Consider the following 20292-nt stretch of genomic DNA (forward strand, 5'->3'; position numbering starts at 1 on the left):
TTATACATAAGAGGCAAGATCCTGGTGTTTTTTACTCTGATGTAAATTCGTGATATTTCCAGTGATCGTTCAGATTCATACAAGTGTTTTTCAGACCAGAATCTCACAAAGAGTGCTTTGGTGAAGCACATGGTGGCAAATAGGACGTTTGCTTAATTGTAGAAACATTGCTTGAGGCATTAAAAGAGGTCTTTAAAGTGCTTTGGCACTTTACCATTTTATGGTAAATGATACCGTTTTATAAGGGATTTTTCTTTTCTATTCAGTTTGTAACTGCCACAGAATTAAGTTTGGTTGGAAAACAGATTCACAGCTAATACTTTATATAGCAACTTGGAAAAAAAGGGGGATGAATCTTTAGCTTGGTAATACATACTTTTTTTCTTGTCAACAACTGATTGGGACCTCGAATGACTACAAATTAGTTTAGTGATGGGGCAACTGTCACAGATATCTTTGAATCAGTTGAAAATGAACAAGGTTGACAGGAACGTGAGAGTCTAATGAGTCCTTCAAATGGCTGATTTGCACTCAGTGGACAACTAGACAATAAGCAGTATGAATTATTGGAAATCAATACTTTGCTATGGAATTTCATTATGCTCCAATGCCTTCAGTTCATAGTATTTTATATTTTGATGGATTATCTGAAGCAAATGATAATCTAAGACACAGAGATTGATAAAACTCCCTTGTACAGTTTTAAATGTTGCTTTTGACTTATTTTTGTGAAGTAGGAATATTGATCTATTTTCATGTGCAATCTTAGTCTGTTTTAGAGTGGTAGATAAAACCAGTACTTTAAAATAAAATGTCCTGTAGATTTTTTTTGTATTTACTGGTTGGTTCCTAATCCATCATCTTTTGATGTTTTAGGAGACACAGAAAAGGGTCAAGCAAATCGAACCACTAAGAACAAGGACGCCCATGTCTGTGGCAGGTGCTGTGCTGAGTTCTTTGAATTATCAGATCTCCTGCAACACAAGAAGAATTGTACTAAAAATCAATTAGTTTTAATTGTGAATGAAAATCCAGCTTCTCCTTCTGAAACCTTCCCTCCTAGTTCCCCTTCTGATAATCCTGATGAACAGATGAATGACACAGTTAATAACACAGATCAAGTAGACTGCAGTGACCTTTCAGAGCATAACAAACTTGACAGGGAAGAATCCATGGATGTGGAGGCTTCCAGCATTAACAATAGCAGTAGCAGTTCCAAGAGTGTCAACAATAGTATTACAAGCAGTAACAGCTCCACAATGGGTACCTCAGCTGTAACAACCTCTCTACCTCACATAGGGGATCTGACAACACTAGGCAACTTTTCAGTGATAAATAGTAATGTAATAATTGAAAACCTGCAGAGTACTAAAGTGGCAGTAGCACAGTTCTCACAGGAGGCAAGATGTAACGGGGCATCGAGCACTAAACTTGCTGTCCCTGCCCTGATGGAGCAACTGTTGGCATTGCAGCAGCAGCAGATCCATCAGTTGCAACTGATTGAACAAATTCGTCACCAAATATTATTGTTGGCTACCCAAAATACAGACATGCCAACATCTTCTAGCCCTTCTCAAGGTACTTTACGAACATCTGCCAACCCCTTGTCCACATTAAGTTCCCATTTATCCCAGCAGCTGGCTGCAGCAGCTGGATTAGCACAAAGCCTTGCTAGTCAATCTGCCAGCATCAGTGGTGTGAAACAGCTACCCCCTATACAGCTACCTCAGAGCAACCCTGGCAACACTCTAATTCCATCCAATAGTGGCTCTTCTCCAAATATTAACATATTGGCAGCAGCAGTTACAACACCGTCCTCAGAAAAAGTGGCTTCAACTCTTGGTGGCTCACAGCTCACCAACCCACCAGTATCAGCATCATCTTCACCAGCTTTTGCAATAAGCAGTTTATTAAGTCCTGCATCTAATCCACTTCTACCTCAGCCCACCCCTAGTAACTCTGTTTTCTCCAGTCCCTTGTCCAATATTGGAACACCTGCAGAGGATTTAAACTCCTTGACTGCCTTGGCACAGCAAAGAAAAAGCAAGCCACCAAATGTAACTGCATTTGAAGCAAAAAGTAATTCAGATGAGGCATTCTTTAAGCATAAATGCAGGTTCTGTGCTAAAGTGTTTGGGAGTGACAGTGCCTTGCAGATTCATTTGCGTTCTCACACTGGCGAGAGGCCATTTAAATGCAACATATGTGGAAACAGGTTCTCCACAAAGGGAAACTTAAAAGTCCACTTTCAGCGTCACAAAGAAAAATACCCCCATATTCAAATGAATCCGTACCCGGTGCCAGAGCATTTGGACAATATTCCTACAAGCACGGGTATTCCTTATGGGATGTCTATACCGCCAGAGAAACCTGTCACGAGCTGGCTGGACAGCAAGCCAGTCCTCTCCACCCTAACAACTTCTGTTGGCCTACCACTCCCACCAACAATTCCAAGCTTGACCCCATTCATCAAAACTGAGGAGCCTCAGCCGATTCCCATTAGCCATCCTTCTGCTAGCCCTCCCTGCTCTGTCAAGAGTGACTCGGGAGCAGCTGATCCCACATCAAAAATTTCCAATGGACTTTCTGATGAGGTAGAGGCTGGTGCGTTGCCTACCTCAAATGGCAAAACGGAAGAAACCCCTCAAAATTCAAGCACCATCACTAACATGAGCAGCTCTGTGAGCTCCCCGGCAACAGACTCGGGCTCCAGCGGTGTCGCCACTTTTACAAATCCACTGATGCCTCTTATGTCAGAGCAATTTAAGGCAAAGTTTCCATTTGGAGGACTATTGGATTCAACGCCAGCATCTGAAACATCAAAATTGCAGCAACTTGTAGAAAACATTGACAAAAAGGCAACTGATCCTAATGAGTGCATCATTTGCCATAGAGTTCTCAGTTGCCAGAGCGCACTGAAAATGCATTATCGCACCCATACTGGAGAGAGGCCGTTCAAATGTAAAATCTGTGGTCGTGCTTTCACTACTAAGGGCAACTTAAAGACTCACTACAGTGTCCATCGTGCCATGCCCCCACTGAGAGTGCAACATTCCTGCCCAATCTGCCAGAAAAAATTCACCAATGCCGTTGTGCTACAGCAGCATATCCGAATGCACATGGGAGGGCAGATCCCCAACACCCCGGTGACAGAAAACTATCCTGAGTCAATGGAATCAGATACAGGATCTTTTGATGATAAGAATTTTGATGATATAGACAACTTCTCAGATGAGAATATGGAAGACTGTCCTGACAGCAGCGTGCCAGATACACCTAAATCTGTAGATGCATCACAAGACAGCTTGTCTTCTTCCCCTCTGCCCCTGGAAATGTCAAGTATTGCTGCTCTGGAAAATCAGATGAAGATGATCAATGCCGGCCTTGCTGAACAACTTCAGGCAAGCCTGAAGTCAGTAGAAAATGGGTCAGTGGAAGGGGACGTTTTAACTAACGATTCGTCGTCTGTCGGTGGCGATATGGAAAGCCAAAGTGCTGGAAGCCCTGCGGTCTCAGAGTCTACCTCTTCCATGCAGGCCTTGTCCCCATCCAACAGCACTAATGATTACCACAAGTCACCAAGTATTGAAGAGAAACCATTAAGAGCTTTACCAAGTGAGTTTGCCAACGGTTTGTCTCCAACCCCTGCTAACAGTGGTGCTTTGGACTTGACGTCTAGTAACACTGATAAAATGATTAAAGAAGAGTCCCTGAGTATGCTCTTTCCTTTCAGAGATAGAGGTAAATTTAAAAACACTGCATGTGACATTTGTGGCAAAACATTTGCTTGTCAGAGTGCCTTGGACATTCATTACAGAAGTCATACCAAAGAGAGACCATTTATTTGCACAGTTTGCAATCGTGGCTTTTCCACAAAGGGTAATTTGAAGCAGCATATGTTGACACATCAAATGCGAGATCTGCCATCACAGCTTTTTGAGCCCAACTCCAGCATCGGCCCCAATCAGAACTCTTCGGTGATGCCCGCTAACACTCTGTCATCGCTCATAAAGACCGAGGTCAATGGCTTTGTGCATGGCTCTCCTCAGGACAGCAAAGAAGCAGCCTCTGGTCTAGTTGCTTCGGGGCCACTGTCCTCTGCCACGTCCCCTGTGCTGCTCCCTGCTCTCCCCAGAAGAACTCCAAAACAGCACTACTGCAACACGTGTGGGAAAACGTTTTCTTCTTCCAGTGCTCTGCAGATCCACGAAAGGACGCACACTGGTGAGAAACCTTTTGCCTGCACTATATGTGGAAGAGCATTCACAACAAAAGGCAATCTGAAGGTACTTTTTCCTCTTACTGTCCTTTGGTTTCATTTTCTCCTTGCTGGGGATTTTTGATTTTTGACACTTGTTAATGTTACAGCAGTGGTACCTTTGGGTGTTTGTGGTGTGACAGTGTGTTTAGTAAGCTCTAGTAGACCTAGATGGCCCCTTGTTGAGTGCTCGTGTTGGCAGCAGGTCTGAGGCATGAGCTGTTTTGATTTAATTAAAATTCATCTACCAGCAAAGCCTGTCTATGCAGAGTGTGAAAAAGAACAGCCAAATGATGGTAAGGAGTATTAATTAACAGAGAAATGCATTTTGTAACTCACACACCTCTTCAAGAAGTGAAAGGCTCTTGAATGTGATGCTTTTCATAACTATGATGTAAGATGAGTGGAAAAACTATTAACATAATTCTGGAAATAATGGGCATTACTTTAATTGGTTATATAAATAATAATAAATCCTACTGATATGTGTTTGAAAAAGCAAATATACTCAAGTTTTAGAACACCAGTTGAGCACTTTACTGTGTACATTTTTCTGTTGACAGAGTATTTCTCTAGAGGTTGCTGCCAGTAATGTGAGATGAATAATTACTTTCAGGCCATTCTGTCTATACACGAGGCTCTCCGATGAGCAATCAGTAAAGGATACTTTCTGCCTGTCTGAAAAGGACATTTATAGGGTAAAGGGTGTCAAATACAATACTTACCATTGCAATGAAAGTGGACATAGCAATTCTAGCCCTGAAAGCAGCAATTGACAGAATAATGCAAAGTCATTATAAACTAAATACATGTAATAAAAAAAAAAAAGAGTAAGAAGCAATGCATTGTTCAGCAGGAGAACAGGTTATTCTGGGTAATGGTGATGGGCTAACCTAGAAGTAGTGCGTTATTCCAGAGCCCTGTATCCTCTATCTTTAATGCCATTCATTGTGTAACAAGACTGGACATGTTCATGGACTCCTGCCTTCTCTCTGATCAAAATAAGTTTGAAATTCCTGTCAACCTCTATTTTTTTTGTTTGTTTCTTCCTTTGTTTCTTTCCAGGTTCACATGGGCACTCATATGTGGAACAGTACTCCTGCAAGACGAGGCAGACGACTTTCTGTAGATGGCCCCATGACATTCCTAGGAGGCAATCCTGTAAAGTTCCCAGAAATGTTTCAGAAGGATTTGGCTGCGCGGTCAGGGAATGGAGACCCCTCCAGCTTCTGGAACCAGTATGCAGCTGCACTCTCCAATGGCTTGGCCATGAAGACCAACGAGATCTCGGTCATCCAGAATGGGGGCATCCCTCCAGCACCAGGGGGCCTGGGCAACGGTGGCAGCTCTCCCATCAGTGGCTTGACAGGAAGCCTGGAGAAGCTCCAGAATTCAGAACCCAACGCACCTCTAGCTGGTCTGGAGAAAATGGCAAGCAATGAAAATGGGACTAACTTCCGTTTCACGCGTTTCGTGGAGGACAACAAAGAAATTGTAACAAATTAGGAAAAAAAACTCCGTAAATAACATTCCTGCAAATAGTGCAACCTAGGGTTGCTTTTTTCAAGCTGCAGGCTACAACATTACAAAGACTTTGTTTTGTACCATGTTCTACTTCTAGAGTTCTAAGAGAGCTTATTTATTAGTGATATAACCTTGCTTTGCAAACAAATGCAAGCATTAACTTTGGTCTCCCGTATTTTGAACTAAATACTAATCGACTAGAGTGCTGTAAACTTGCTGTAACATTTATGGCAGTTGCAAGTCTGTTCTGCTAGGTGATCTTATTCTGGCATTAACTTATTTTCTATATCCAGTTTAACACGAACTCTGGTATTGAAGCGATGCCTCAGTGATGCATTAGATCTCTAATAAAAATCTGTATATAAATGTACACTTTGATCCTGCTGGAAACTTTATCAGCAAACACATTGTCTAATTTTTCCAGACAGAATTAAGAAAAAGACTGAGAGAATATAGACTGAACAGTGTGGGTCCTTTACACAGCTCAGTTTTTGATTTTTATTATAAAATTAAAACTGCTTTAATTTTTGTAGGTTTAACATTTTCCGTTTTGAACTGTTATTTGTATTGTGCTTTTTACTTGAGTCGTCTTAAATGTTAATACATTTCTGTACAGTAATAAGCACGCGGATTATTAGAGAAGATACTGAAGTGTTGTTTTGGTAGTTGAAACTGAGACGTAACATTTTGCCTTGTAGGTATATTCATTATAGAAAATGTGCTGGACTTTCACAATGCTGCTAAGTATGGCATCTTGAACAACTTCCGTGGACAACTGTAGATGCTCCTGTATATACAATAAGACATCACTTTCATTAAAATGTACATACGTTCCTTACAAGACCAAGCCCTACTCCTTGACCAAGGGAACAAGTATAGTGTTTGTTTATTTTGTATTAGGCATTGGGGGGGACAGGGGGAACCTTGGACTGTTACATGCACTTTCTCGGAAAGTTGAAAGGAAAAGAGGTCCAGTTTCTTTAACATTTAATACTTACTAACAGCAGAGATACTGTAATTTTACTCGAGTAATCAAATACATTTTTGCAACAGATAAAAAATTCGCTGTCTCTGTGTTTTTAAAGTGTACTTGTATTTAGTAATCACTTTGTATTATTTAGCCTTTCCCTTGGTTAACATGAACTGTCCAGGTTGTATGTGCGTGTTTATATCTGTAAGTATGGGTATACATATATGTATTGCATATTAATTGCTAGTATATTTTTCATACCCCCTAATAGTGAGAAATTTCTCCTTAACTATTCAACTCCTCCTTCTCATAAAATTGTAGATATTTTGGCATTTTTAATTTGTTTATTAAAAAAAATGCTGCTAGCAAAAACCTTATTGAGCCTAGGTAAGTTTCCTTTGAAGGAAATAATTTATTACGTTTAAGGCTTGATTTGGTTCAAATGCTTTATATTTGATATTAATTTTATTTTATGAGATTGTATGTTTGTGGCATGTTTACGCTGCTATACCTGTGTGAAGATGTCCACTTGCAAGCCTCCATATACTATGTGGGGTTTATAACTTGATTGTAAAAAACCATACCAACCAAAACCTAATTGCTTTGGCCTTGCACATGATTTGGCTTCCCTTAAAAACCTGCCATGATCATTAACCTCAATGGGAGTTTGTCAAACATAATTCAGTCCAATATTTTCACCCAGAAGAGTTTCATCTCTTTACATTACAATTCATGAAAAATAAAACAGATTGGCTGCCTTCAAATTATGCTTTCAAAACCACCAAGAGGCATAGCCAAATTTGTGTCCATGTGACTATATATAGATATATTTTATTTTTTAACAATTCCAAAATTCAGGTGTTTTGTGTTACAGGATTATTTTTCAGTATCACTGTGGGGGGAGTTGCCCATCTTTTTAAACAAGAAGCAATCACTTAGCTCTTCCCATAGCCTGAGTTGCAAATCGGGCATTAGAGAGGATTTACAACTGAAGAGCTGGGGTGAGAAATACTTTTCTTGAGGACTTTTCCCCTTCCTATGATTATGAATCCTGCATATTAACGCTGTAGTCTGGATACCTCTTGGACTTCATGTCTTTAGGACTTTTCCTGTTCGAATGTGATGATTCACCTGGTACATGATATGCATTTTTGTTAACATGTAAGTTGTACGCTAGAGCCAGCTGGCTTGTCAATGTGAATATTTAAGAATTTTAAGTCACCTTTTGGTCTCAGAAAAAGGTAAATTAAAAGGATTTTGATGATTTTATCAATGAAATACTAACTAATTCTCCTTTTAAACTGAGTCGAGATTTGTGCAACAGAAAAGCTGCCAGGGAAGGGTTAGCAGCCCCCAGCGCTCCGGGAGGGTTTCCTCTCCGCGGCTTGAGTTTCATGAGTGCCTTTAACTTCAGCCCTCGGAGCCTCTTCCCACGGGGAAGCGGAGTCTGTAGGTTCCGAGGGAAGCCGCGCCCGGGGCGGGCGGACCCGGCACTCGCGAACCTTCCCGGGCACCGGGACACTCCTGCCGGTGGGTAACGTACGTGCTTGGCATCGTTCGGGGGCTAGGAAACGAACAAACAAACAAAAAATACCAGGGGAAAAAAAAAAAAAAAAAAAAAAAAAACAAACCACAAAAAACCCTAAAAAAGGAGCGATTTTCTTTCTCGTGCCTCGGGGCCTTCCCCCGGCCCGTTCCGCGAGCGGACCCTGCGCGCACAGCGCACGCCGGGCTCGGCTGAGGGGCGCTGCCTGAGGGGTCCCTCCGATCCCAGACCCGCCGGGGGCCACAGGCCCTTTGTCCCGCAGCCCTTCCGAAGCGTTTCCCTGCGGTGCCGGCGGCTGCGGCTTCCCGGGACAGCCTTGCAGCCCCTGAGCCCGGCCGGCCGGGGGTCCCCGGTGAGCGCTGCCCCGCCGCGCTGCTGCCTCGCTCCGCGCTGCCCTCGGCCGAGCCGGGTGCGGGGCAGGAGCCCCGGGCACCCATCCCTCTGTGCCGGGCCGAGGGACGGTGCCCGGGCTGTGCCGGGACGAGCCGTGGGTGCCCGGTGTGAGCCATGGGGGCCGGGCTGGGCCAGACTGAGCCGTGGGTGCCCGGTGTGACCCACGGGGGCCCGGCTGTGCCAGACTGAGCCGTGGGTGCCCGGTGTGAGCCACGGGTGCCCGGCTGTGCCAGACTGAGCCGTGGGTGCCCGGTGTGAGCCATGGGGGCCGGGCTGTGCCGCCCGCTGCGCGGAAGGTGCCGGGCCGTTTTCCCCACGCCGTGCAGGAGCCTTCCGTTCCCTTTCTCCTGCCAGCCCCGACCCGGGCTGGGGCCGGCCCGCTGGAGCATCGTCCCCGTGCCCGCAGGGTGCGGGGCCAGAGGCGGCTCCGGGCTCCCCGCCCCGTCAGGCGGAGCGCCCGGCTGGCCTGCTGCGAGGGGGAGCGGAGGAGGGAATAATTTGCCCTGGAAACGCAGAATTTTAAATTTCCCGTTACTCGACACAAGGCCGTGGGGACGGGGGGAAGTTACCTCTCCCCAGAACTGTCCTGGCAAGCGCACAAAGGTGCCCGCATCGCCTCGCAGCTGGGAGCCGTGCTACCTCGCTGCAATTACCCAGCGCAGCGTTTCTTATTCATAGATACTGAATTAATCCTTATTCAAGAGTAGAATTTTTTTTTCTTTACGGTTTTGTTTTCGCGGCCTCATTTTTCTCATTAGCAACAAAGTTTTCTTTCCCCCCTCACCCTTTCTTCCCCCCCTTTTCGTCTCGCCCATCACAATTTTATCATCCATTAAAATAAAGCACAGTGGGGTGGGTTGGTATTCTCTTTTTCTTTCTCTTAAGCGCCAGCGATCGTTCAACGCAATCATTTAATCATCCCGAGTAATTTTCCTCACCCAGAAAGAGACGTGATTTATTTAAAAATTGGGCTAATGGCGTGCGAAACTTCCCGGCTTGGGAAGAGCCCTGGGCGGAGCGGCAGGACCGCGCTGCCCGGGGCCCTGGGGCTGGCCTCTCCTCCACGGGCACAGCGGGCAGGTGGAGCGGCACCGACCGAGGGAAGGGCTGGGCAAAAGGACCCGCGAGACCGGCGGAGTGGGGAGACCATCGGGACAGAGCTTGGGGAGGGCAGGAATGAGGTTTCCGTATTGGCCAGGCAGGCGTGAGAAGGGAGAGGAAGCAGCAAATTGCCCGGCTCATTTCGTGTGCTGGCGACGGCCAAATCCTGGACCCTTTTCCCAGGGAAAAGTCTGTTGAATTTCAGTGTTTCTTCCTAGGCTGGGCTTTGGTTTGAGGCTTAGGGACAGATTGCAAGCTCTCCCAGTTGCAGCCGGCAACAAATGCCTCGGATTGTTCCTGCTCTGTGAAGAATATTTGCTGACCATCAAAATGCAGGGGTTGCTGCTTGTTTTGACCATTTATTTGGGCGTGCTGCCTGCTTTTGAACGTCCAGAAGTCACAATTTACCTGGCTGTGTCTTTGCAGGGGGCCAGTTTTACTTGGCAGCAGAAGGTGTGACTTTGTAGCCCGACAGTTCTTTTTTGCTATCTCTTGCCAGTGTTCCACAGCTCTGCAGGTTTGTTTCCCTGTCAGTGTCCAGTAGTTCTCCAGGTTTGTTCCTTTTTGGTTGGGGTTTGCTTGTTTTTTGTTTTTGTTTTGTTTTTTTTTTTTTTTCCAATAAAAATAACTTTTTCCTTCTCTTATGCATGCGAGTTAACAGAAGTTAAAATAATGTTTTGCAGTAAGTAGGTACAGCTATTTATTACAAGCTGGAAGCAATATGTCTGTTAACTGCCAAGCTGAAATATAATAACTTAAAGATTTCACCTACAACACAGGCTTTATATAAATATGTATCTCTACACAAAACATTTAGGAGTAGAGGCTTGGAAATACAAATCTTAATAGGAAAGAACAGGAATAATTGGAAAGTATGGAGCTTCAGCTGAGAACAGAGTTGCTGACAGGTGTGTTTATGATTTTCTGATTTGATACTTCTGGGTTTTACATCTAGGTTACAGTTAATTTTGGAATGGTTACCCTGAGCAAGTCCCTTTGACAGTGGCCTAGGAGATGCCTGGAAGATGGTGAGTGCATTGTGACTCCTTCCTGGGAAGGTCTTGTTCCAGGGACATGGGATACCAGGATGCCCTGGACCACATCCAGTGACTGAAATATTTTACAGGTGATGAGGTGGAGGAATGATAGTGATTAAAATGACATTTCTGGTTTAAATCATATTATAGTTTTATGGAGAGTGAGGCCAACATCTCAGAGCATGCAGTACACCTGTGAGAGCACTCACTGCAAAGTAAGAAGGTGATGCCATCTTTCTTTTCATAGCAGTTAATTATTAACCCAAGGTGCAAGTTCTTCTGAACTTTCAGAAGTTACTGTCACTTCTGGAAGGAACTTTAAAATCAGGTTAGATGGACACCAAGACCATGTCCCTGTCCATGTTATACCTGGTCACCTCTGCTGATAAGGAGGATTCTCTGGAAAGATCAGCCCTGAAACTTCTGGTGTCATTTCATTTCAAAAGTAAGAAGTCTCTCCATGTTAGCAGACATTCAGATCATCTGTACAGACAGCTCTCTTGACCAGCACAGTGCTGAAGTGCAAAGGTCTATTTTCATTATTTAAAGGTCTTAAAAATGCAGCATCACAGTGTCAGGTGGGTGTAGCAGAAGCCCTGAAGCACCTGGCATCAGGTGGTGCAACATGAGAACTATTTAGAATTGAATATGGAAAGAAAAAAATGGAGTGGTCTGGCACACAAGAATGGATTTAACCCCGCTCATTACTACTTTCTTTCTTTTTCCTCATCTTTTTTATTAAAAGTTATTCCAAAGTGAAGGCAGTGAGACTAATCAGATGAATGATGTTAAGAATTTTTTCAAAGCACTGCCTGTTTTGAAAATAAACTTTTTCTAGCAGTGAATAATTCTGAGTTGCTTTACTTTCATCAGGATTTTTAAATGTCAGTTAATACGTAGTGAAATACATTTGCTTCATATGTACAATAACTGTTATTGTGTTATTGTGTCATATGTACAATAACTAAGGATAATCGTGTTCAGTACTAAATGTGCATTCATATGCACCCTGTCTTTCTGGTGGCTAGAGGATCCATAGAAAGCAAATTATGTAGAGAGAATCAGAACATTTTTCAGAGGTTTATGTGTCTATTTACTTGTCTGGGCTGAGCACTGAGTGGTCTCAGCACCTTGTGTCAGAGCTGCTGCTGGGAAGGGCTGTGGTGTTAAATCACCAGTTAGCTCAGCTGTGGGGAACCCCTCACACCAGCACAGACCTCTGGTGCTGATACAAACCAACCTAACCCCTGCTTCAGTCAGCTGAACTTATTTTGGCTTCTAGCACTGGGGAGTGCCTGAGTGCTGCACAGACAATTTTTGTAGTGCTGGATGTGGCTGTTTAGGGTGTTACTTTATTTCCCTTTCAGTTCAGATGTTTATTCCTGTCCACTGAGATTTCTCCTCCTTCCATATTTGAATGGGTGCAATAGATTTCATAAGCACTCTTCATTCATATCACCACAAGGTCTGAGGGGTTCTTATTTGGTTCCTTATTTAAGATAGGAACGAGTCCAAAATGTACTGGGCAGGTTTGCAAAACTTAAGGAGACCATATCACAAAAGGAGGTCAAGCTTATGTATCAGTGAGTCAGGCAGAAAAGAATTCATAAAGCTATGGCTTGTTTGAGCCACAATTTCATGAGGTGCTACCTTCCAAACGTAGCCTCCTAAAGGGACAGCTGCCTACAAAATAGGCTTAGCTTAAACTGCCACTGAGTATGTCTAAATTTGCACTGAAGTGGGGGGAGAACACTCCTTAATTTGTCCTGTTGTTACAGAGCACAGCAGTAGCAGCTTAAAACACTGAGGCTCTTACTTCAGAGTCTCCTTAGTGACACCAGACAGGCACCTAGAGTCACTTTTCCTGCATGACCTATACAAAAAGCAGACTGAGCCCCTGTGTTCTCTCCTGGATCTTAAGAAGTTATTAAACCAATTCCTTCTTTTGAAAGCTGTATGCATTCATGCTGGCATCCTCAATAAAGCTGGGACACAAACAAAAAAGCAAACAAACCAGTCACAGTAGCATTCAATGCACTTAAACTTGGAGGAAATGAAAATCAATATTTGTCAAATGGAGGGAAAAGGTAAAATGGACTGAGGAAAAATGTCTGGCTTTCTTAAAAGCCATTAGTGAAAATGAAAAGTTAACAACAATACTGGAATTTAATTCCCGCATCGGTGCTGTTTGAACCTGTGGTTTTGTTGTTTTCACTCTCTGAGGATGCACTAGCTTGATGCACACATATTCCTTTATTGTTAGCATTGCTGAATAGAATTTATTACATTTTAATTATGAGTGATTTCGATCCTTGAAGGCTTATCTAGATGTTTTGCTTGTGGTTAAAATGCAAGGGGATAATTTAAGAGATGGAAGTTTCATCTCAGGTTCAGAGCACATGTGGCCTCAGCCAGTTGCTCCAATCTCCTCATGTGTTGTGTAAAATGACACTAACAGCAGTTCCTTACCTTTAATTTTGCTTATTTTGGGTATTTGGACTGGTGTGCATATCATACATGGCTAATCTCTGGGAACATAAATGGTTCTAAAACAAACAACACACAGGTATTTTGCATTTCAGCTTCTACTGGAACATCTGGAAGTGTTCTGCTGGTACCTTGTACCTCAGTACATTATTTGTCACTTATTAAATGAAGTTCAAAAGTTAACCCTGTATTATAGACACATTTTCACTGTATTTGTATAATCAAATAATCAGATTTTGCAGAAGGTCTCAAGAGATACTGTATTTTTTTCTCAATTATTGGATGTAGCCACGATCTTTTAAAATTTTCCATGTAGAAAAGATGTCGCTTTCTTGGGAACAGTACAAGGAAATACTGATTCCATTGCTGCCTTTCAAACAAGTACCCAGAGCTGATTTCTATTTCTGTGATATTTATCACAGATAACAGATTCAGGTAATCAGTTCTCTTTATATATTTCTCATATATGAAAAAAAAGGTAAGAAAAAGTGTGTTGAATTGTAAAGGTCATATTTAATCGGAAGAAAAATGCTGTGTAATATACAGTGTGACAATTCAGGGCCAGACTTGCCCTAGTGACCTTCTGGCTTGTTTGAGGGTATTGTCTGAGGCAGGATGATGTGAAAGGGCTCATGGTCAGTGTGGTGTAGTGGAGAGTGCACTGAAATAAACTGTGCAAATTGGAGTCCTGCAGCTGCTGGCTTTGGTGCAGGTCTCTAATATTTTCTTATTCCCTACTACTCATCTTGAAAGACTTACTTTTTAGTTGAGAATTAGATATTGACAACATTAACATAAGAATATGGACAGCGATTTCCAACTCCCCAGCCCCGCACCCTCCCCGCCCCCCTTTTGCAATTTGGCCTAAATTTGGAGCTTGTTCAATGGTTTATCTTGCTATTACAATTTATATTATGCTCCATTTAAACCATCCCAAAGAATCGTGATTTTTAGAATGTGCTACCCTGTCTAATAATCAAGCTGTTAAAATGTGTTGACACAGTCACTTAAAATCATGGCCCAAGTCCCATGATAGTGGACAGTTACCAGCTGACATCCTAGGCAAACACACTGAGATCATCCTGGTGCCTCCTGACCTTCTGGACAGCAGCTTTCCCACAAAAAGCCATGACATTATTATTTTTTAAGGTTATAAAAGGAAATAAATGAGTTTAGTGTGTGATTAGTTTCTATGTATGCAAGTGGCAGGGACAATGTGCTGATGGAGCCAGGACGTTGTCAGGAACCCACAACTGACATGGGCTGTCACTGGGGGTTGTAGAGGGTCAGATCCAGGCTGCTGCATTTCCAAATAACATTTTGGGGAGATTCAACCTTAAGCAAACAAAATTAGGATACAGCTGGTTACTGTAGAAGGCTCTGAAGTAGCAGGGAGTCCTGTGATGATGTGATTCGCCTCTCTGCAGGATTAGTAGCTGTCTCTTGTCTTCCACCCCCTCATTTCTTTCTTTCTCTCTCAGGGGTTAAGGCTCTGTGTAATGCTGACAGTTACTGGGAAAGGTTCTAACAGCAGTAGAGCTGGTGAAAGACAAGACTATTTATAGAAAACAATGAAGTAAAAATAAGTGTAAGATTAAATATCAGTAGCTACCAGCTATAGCACCTTTTCTCCTCCTCCTGTTAAGTAGTAAAATCAAAGCAGAATTTGGAAAGGCTCCCTGCTGGAACTGGAGAAGCTGGTTCATTCTGCATGCCAAAGGAAGTTGAGATGTTCATTTACAGGATGGCATTTCCTCAGCTTCTGCAGAACCATTCCCCAGCTGGGATTAGAAGCTCACATGCTGTAGGAAGTGAGATTTTTCTGCTGGGGAATAAAACCAAGCTTTTGCTTTCTCATGGTGAGCAGACATCTAGAGTGTTCCCAGTGCCACCATGACTGTCTAAAATGTCTAAAATGATGGGATGGACATGCATCATGGTCTGTGTCTCATTCTGAGGCACACTGAAAGGGCTCAGCTCTGTGATGTTCATGTTCATGCAGAAAAGAGTTTGGCTACAGCACAGGCAACTATGGAAGTGTTTTGGATGACTTTGTCCTAAATCAGGGACTTTGTTTCTCTTCAGCAAACCAAATGTACAGAAGTCTTGGGTTCTGGTCTGTATTCCTCTCCTCCCAGAGCCCAGGTTGGACTCTGTTGAATATTATGCATTTTCTCTTCTCGTGGAAACAGTTAAAGGAATCTGCACAAGTCTTAAAAACTGCTTTTAGTTATCTCCAGCCTCCATCAATTGATTTGATAAATAGTTTTCTTCTTTATTTCATCTTGAAAAGACTTGTGTGAATATAGCGCAGTCCTTTTAAATTAACTAATTTCAGGATGGGAGGCTTTTGCTGCCTTCTGATTGCATTACAGAGTTTGGCAGATTTGGGGGTTTATTTCTGAGGAGCGTGAGAGTACAGTGTCTGCTAGTAGCTGCTGAGCCTTTGGCTAGTCTCATTTTTAGTTACTATTCAATCTCTTTTTCCTTCTGTTCTTTATTATTTCTAGGTGTTTATAGTTTATTTTCCTTGAGAAAAATATCGATGCCATTATTATTTGTCAGCATCAAAATGCTTTTAACTACAAGATTTCTCTGAATTCACTTGCAGACCAATAACCCCAGTTAAAAAAAATTTAGGGACTTCTAGTAATATTTCATAGGATTTTGTTTCAGCAGAGGGAGTGTTGCTTCCAGAAGAGTTTATGTAACTGCTGAAAATCTGGACAAGTCACTGCAAAAGACTTGAAATTGAGAGTTAAACTATTTAATAATGGTCAAACGCTGCTAACCAAATTTAGTCTTTATAAAATCAGAAATGTTACCTCTTTCTGGTTCAGCAGTAAGCCTACAGTGACTCATCAGGGTGATGTTGTGGCTTTTTCCCTTGCTATTGTGGAGCACAGTATTGATCAGACTGTGAAATAATACAACAGCTGAAGCTCAGGTAGCAAATATGCATTGGATTGATCTCCTTTTACTAAGCCTCCTGTATCCCAGCATTATTTATGGCAGAAGGATCAAGTCTGGAAAATAACTGATAAATACCACCTTGTGGCACCTGTTTAAGTGATGAGATAGAAAACACTCCCTAGTTTGTTAACTTTAAGTATTGGGAGCAGAAGCGTTGTGCACATAATAATATTATGATTCATACAAACCACTTTTCAAGCAACTCGATATATTTCATTACCTCCTTTTCAGCAGAAGTATTGATTTTTGTTTTGTGGTTTTATAACACAATTTCAAGGCTGTTGTAGTTTAATGAGCCATGTTTTTATGATGTTTAAAAAGATTTGAAGCATTTGTTGAAATAAATATTATGGATTGCCCAGCTCTTTTCACCTCTTCTTTCTCTCTGCGCTTAGTATCAGCACAGCATCAGAATGAATAGGGCAGCAGCTCTGTGGCTTTTTGTGCTTTTTGTGTTTGAGATCAAAGTGCTGCTGGAGAACAATAGCAGGCCACACTTCTGTGTCCCTGACCACACACAGCAGCACCTGCAGAGCACTAAAATGTCATTGTTGCTTCTGCAGTTTGAGCACAGAGGAAGCACCACTGAGGTGGCAGATGATTCTAATAATACTTGATGTGAATTGATGGGGAAGGAGGACCATAACACAGAGGGCTTTTTATTATAAGCCATGACTTCCCAAGCTGTGAACAACAGAATACTGCACCTGTGGACTTTCTTCCAATCAGCCATTATGGAAAGTGACAGATTTTATTAACTTAAGGAAAAACTTTTCAACATGGGAAAGTTGTAGTTTATTTTGGAGACATGAAGAAGAAAAAGCATGTGATATATTACAGATTTCCCACTGCTCACACTTTTCTGTTGTGCATTGTGTTTTTATTGTGCTATAATAGAATCACAGGGGCATTATTAGAAAGATTTCATCTTTTCCTGTCTTTTTAAGATAAAACAACATCCATGGGATTTTTTTCTTCACTTTTACCCATTGCTTCATATCTTATGTTAGCTGAATGATGACAAGAGAATAAATCTATTGGTTGAAGATATATATATATGTAATATTAAGGGTTATATAGGATAGCTGAAGTTGGATAGAAAAGAAAATTAGGTAGAAGCCCTCAACTTGTCCAAATAGAAGGAGTTTATACTAGTCAGTGTCTGTTCAGTCAGTTTCTCCCTTTTGGAAAGTTTTGGGAGGGCAGGAGCTGTGAGGGTGCAGGGCTGTGCTGTTGTCAAAGGCACGTGCAGGTAAATGGAGCTGACACACACTTTTTCAATGCAGAGTTTACATTCAACTGCAAACAGCTCAGGTTATCAGTTTTATTTACAACAGCTATGAACCACTGCTGGAAGAGTTCCTCTAATATTTCTGGAATTATGGCAATATATCAGTCTGGGTTTTAGAAAGAAATAGAAGAGCATCAGTATTTGTTTCTTCAGGTGGCCATCATGTGCCCTGTGTTGTAAAACAGGTTCTGCAAAAGTTGGAAACATTATATGGCTGGTGGTCAAATATCAGCCTGATTCCTGCCTGTACCATAAATTAACCAAGTGCAGGGTCTGATTTACTTAGAATTCTTCTTTTACTTTTATTTCTTAGAATATGTGGCCACATTCTGACTTTATTATGGCTGCATGATTTTGCTAGCCATAGACACAAGCATCTGATATGTGAATGGTATATGAATCCAGCCACACCCAAATTTTTGTGTAGGTGTAATTAATATCTTGAGGATATAATTCAGGTTACCTTAAAAACAGAACACACAAAAAAAGGAATTCATTGTGAATATTTTATTATCTTCCTATGCATGTAGTTTTTACTACAGCCAGTTTTGAAGGAATCAGAAGTTGTAATTCATGTAAAATTAATGGCTAAGAGTTGACAAATCAAGCATAAAGTCAGGTGGATCATGATTATTAGCTAAAAGCATAGTGGTTTCTGGTGATTCTTTTTGTTCTAAAAATAATCCCTGGAAGACCTGAAAATCATTTTGCAGGAAACCCTTAAGTAAAGTGTCATGCAGAGTGGTTGGTAGAATATTACACGTTTCATTTGCACAAACAGATGGTAAGCTTGGCCTTAGATTTAATCAGGGGGTGACAGACAGGTAGTGCTGTTGTATATTTTGGATGAAATCTTTTTATCAGAGAGACAGAGAGTGTTTCATTCAATAGCCTGTGTACCAAGCAAGAGAAGCATTTCCCAGATATTCTTATTATCCTTACTATAACTACTGTTGGAGTTAACATATACAAAAAAGCTGCTGATTTATTTAGTAAAGTGCAAAACCTTTGTTTTGGTTTATTATTTTCTCCTCCTCCTCTTTTTTGGCAATGCATGTAGCAATCCAGAACACCCAGAAATGTCTCTGTGATTAAACTTGTAAGGAAATAAATGCCTTAACAATTCAGGATTCATGGATCTCTGGCCATATTCTTTTTAGCTAACTTTTTAGATAAGATTTTGATATCACTTATTTCCCTTTCCCTTCTCAAAACCTAATACCTGGTAACCTAAGCAAATACAATCTCTCTGTTTCAGAAGAGAGATTGAAGCAAGTGCAGCCACTGGTGTGTTTTAATGTCACTGCAGAGATTATGTTACCTTCCTAGAAACAAAATCTTTTTTTCTCCCCTTCAAATGGAAGTCCCCTGATACCCTTGCCAGAGAACATTTGTTATGGGGAGTTTTGTAAAGCAATCAAAATTAATTCACAGTGATCTTTTCACCCAGAACCTCCAGCTTCAAATAATGGGCTTTCTCAACAGGTGCTCGCTCTGGCAGCTTGACTCCAACTTGCCAGACTGAAGAGTTTATTCTTCAGCCATATTTAAGAATAGAATCCTGAGCTTGTAATTTACTAATCTTAAACAGCTGCCCAGGAAGGCACACCTGCTTAAAGGAAGTATTTCTTGTGTCTTTGAGATCTAAAACCTAGGGATGTTTTAATGTTTGCCTATTTTCTTACTTCATAAAAATCTCATGTACAAGTCACTAGAAAACCTGTCCAACAACAATGCCACATAATATCACAGTCTTATTAGGAATCAACTTGTGCTGATTGTTCTTGCAGAGGGGCAAAATTCCCCCTGAAGACAAAACAAATTACTTTGACTTTTTTTTTCTTTCCCCTGAGTTAGGGTTTGTAAAGGTTTAATTGTGAAATAATAAAATAAAACAACTGTTTTCAATTAATTAATTTAATAAGCTGTACTCGTTGTGAGTGTTGAGAACTTTGACAAATGTTTGCTAATCTCTTGCAGGTACTGTTAAAATATGTTTCACATGAGCTGCAAAAGGAGAAGTCTACTTGTTAAAAATATTTTTGAATGTCCTGGGTGGGAATGGAAACAATTTGGTTCAGTAAAAGTAAAACAGAATGTATCATTAGGAATACCTGAGATACCGGTATATCATAATTTTATTTCCTTAACTGTACATAGACAGGTAAGCAAAGAAGTATTTTGCCAGTAGAAAGGCACCCTGTGGAGTGTAAAGCCATCCTGGCCAAAGCACATTTACACTATAATAATTGTGGTAGGAGATACTGTTGTCACATCTGCTGTGTTAAAAAGCAGATTTACTTACAACCATGCCCAAAATACTGCATAGTTGGACATGTACAGAAGAATATTTTCAGCTGGCTTCACCACACTGGATGTAGCTCAGGATGAGAACTTCTGGGAATGTCAGTGCAGGACTCAGAACACACAAAGGATGGAAAAGGGAATTAAAGACTCAGTTAAGAATATCCAGAAAAGTTTGCCTTTGTGCAGCTGTTATTAGTAGTTGATTGTGTTGCTGATAAGGCTGCAGCAGGCTGGAGCTGGGGCCTCGGCCAGTGCCCGTTTGGGACAGCGAGGGTCACTGGGGCCTTGGTGGAGCCGGGTGCCTGGAACACCGGGAGCCTCCCCAGGCAGCACAGTGACCCTGCCCAGAGCAGACACACCCGGCTGGGCCCACTGAGAGGCTTTGTAGAGCCTTTAGCACAAGTG

General features: G+C 41.9%; 1 protein-coding gene and 1 long non-coding RNA gene across 10 annotated transcripts in view; both read left to right on the forward strand.

Annotated features, from left to right (window-relative positions):
* Window positions 1–8021, forward strand: part of SALL1 (spalt like transcription factor 1) — a 23809-nt gene extending 15788 nt beyond the window's left edge. For 7 of the 8 annotated variants that reach the window (XM_064386254.1, XM_064386257.1, XM_064386256.1 and 4 more), the window contains 2 exons: window positions 877–4286; window positions 5324–7129. In XM_064386254.1, coding sequence (XP_064242324.1) covers window positions 877–4286; window positions 5324–5764 — 3851 coding nt within the window. In that variant the 3' untranslated portion in view covers window positions 5765–7129. Of the gene's footprint in view, window positions 1–876; window positions 4287–5323 lie in introns of all 8 variants that reach the window. The other variant, XM_064386251.1, reaches the window with a different exon arrangement.
* Window positions 8022–9700: 1679 nt separating this feature from the next.
* LOC135279146 (uncharacterized) overlaps window positions 9701–20292 on the forward strand; it is a 185884-nt gene continuing 175292 nt past the window's right edge. The window contains exons 1-3 of one of the 2 annotated variants that reach the window (XR_010346469.1): window positions 9701–10130; window positions 10219–10309; window positions 10748–10820. This is a non-coding gene — a long non-coding RNA (uncharacterized LOC135279146). Of the gene's footprint in view, window positions 10310–10747; window positions 10821–20292 lie in introns of both variants that reach the window. The other variant, XR_010346468.1, reaches the window with a different exon arrangement.

Source organism: Passer domesticus, chromosome 12, assembly GCF_036417665.1.
Source record: "Passer domesticus isolate bPasDom1 chromosome 12, bPasDom1.hap1, whole genome shotgun sequence".
NCBI classification, from domain to species: Eukaryota; Metazoa; Chordata; class Aves; order Passeriformes; family Passeridae; genus Passer; species Passer domesticus.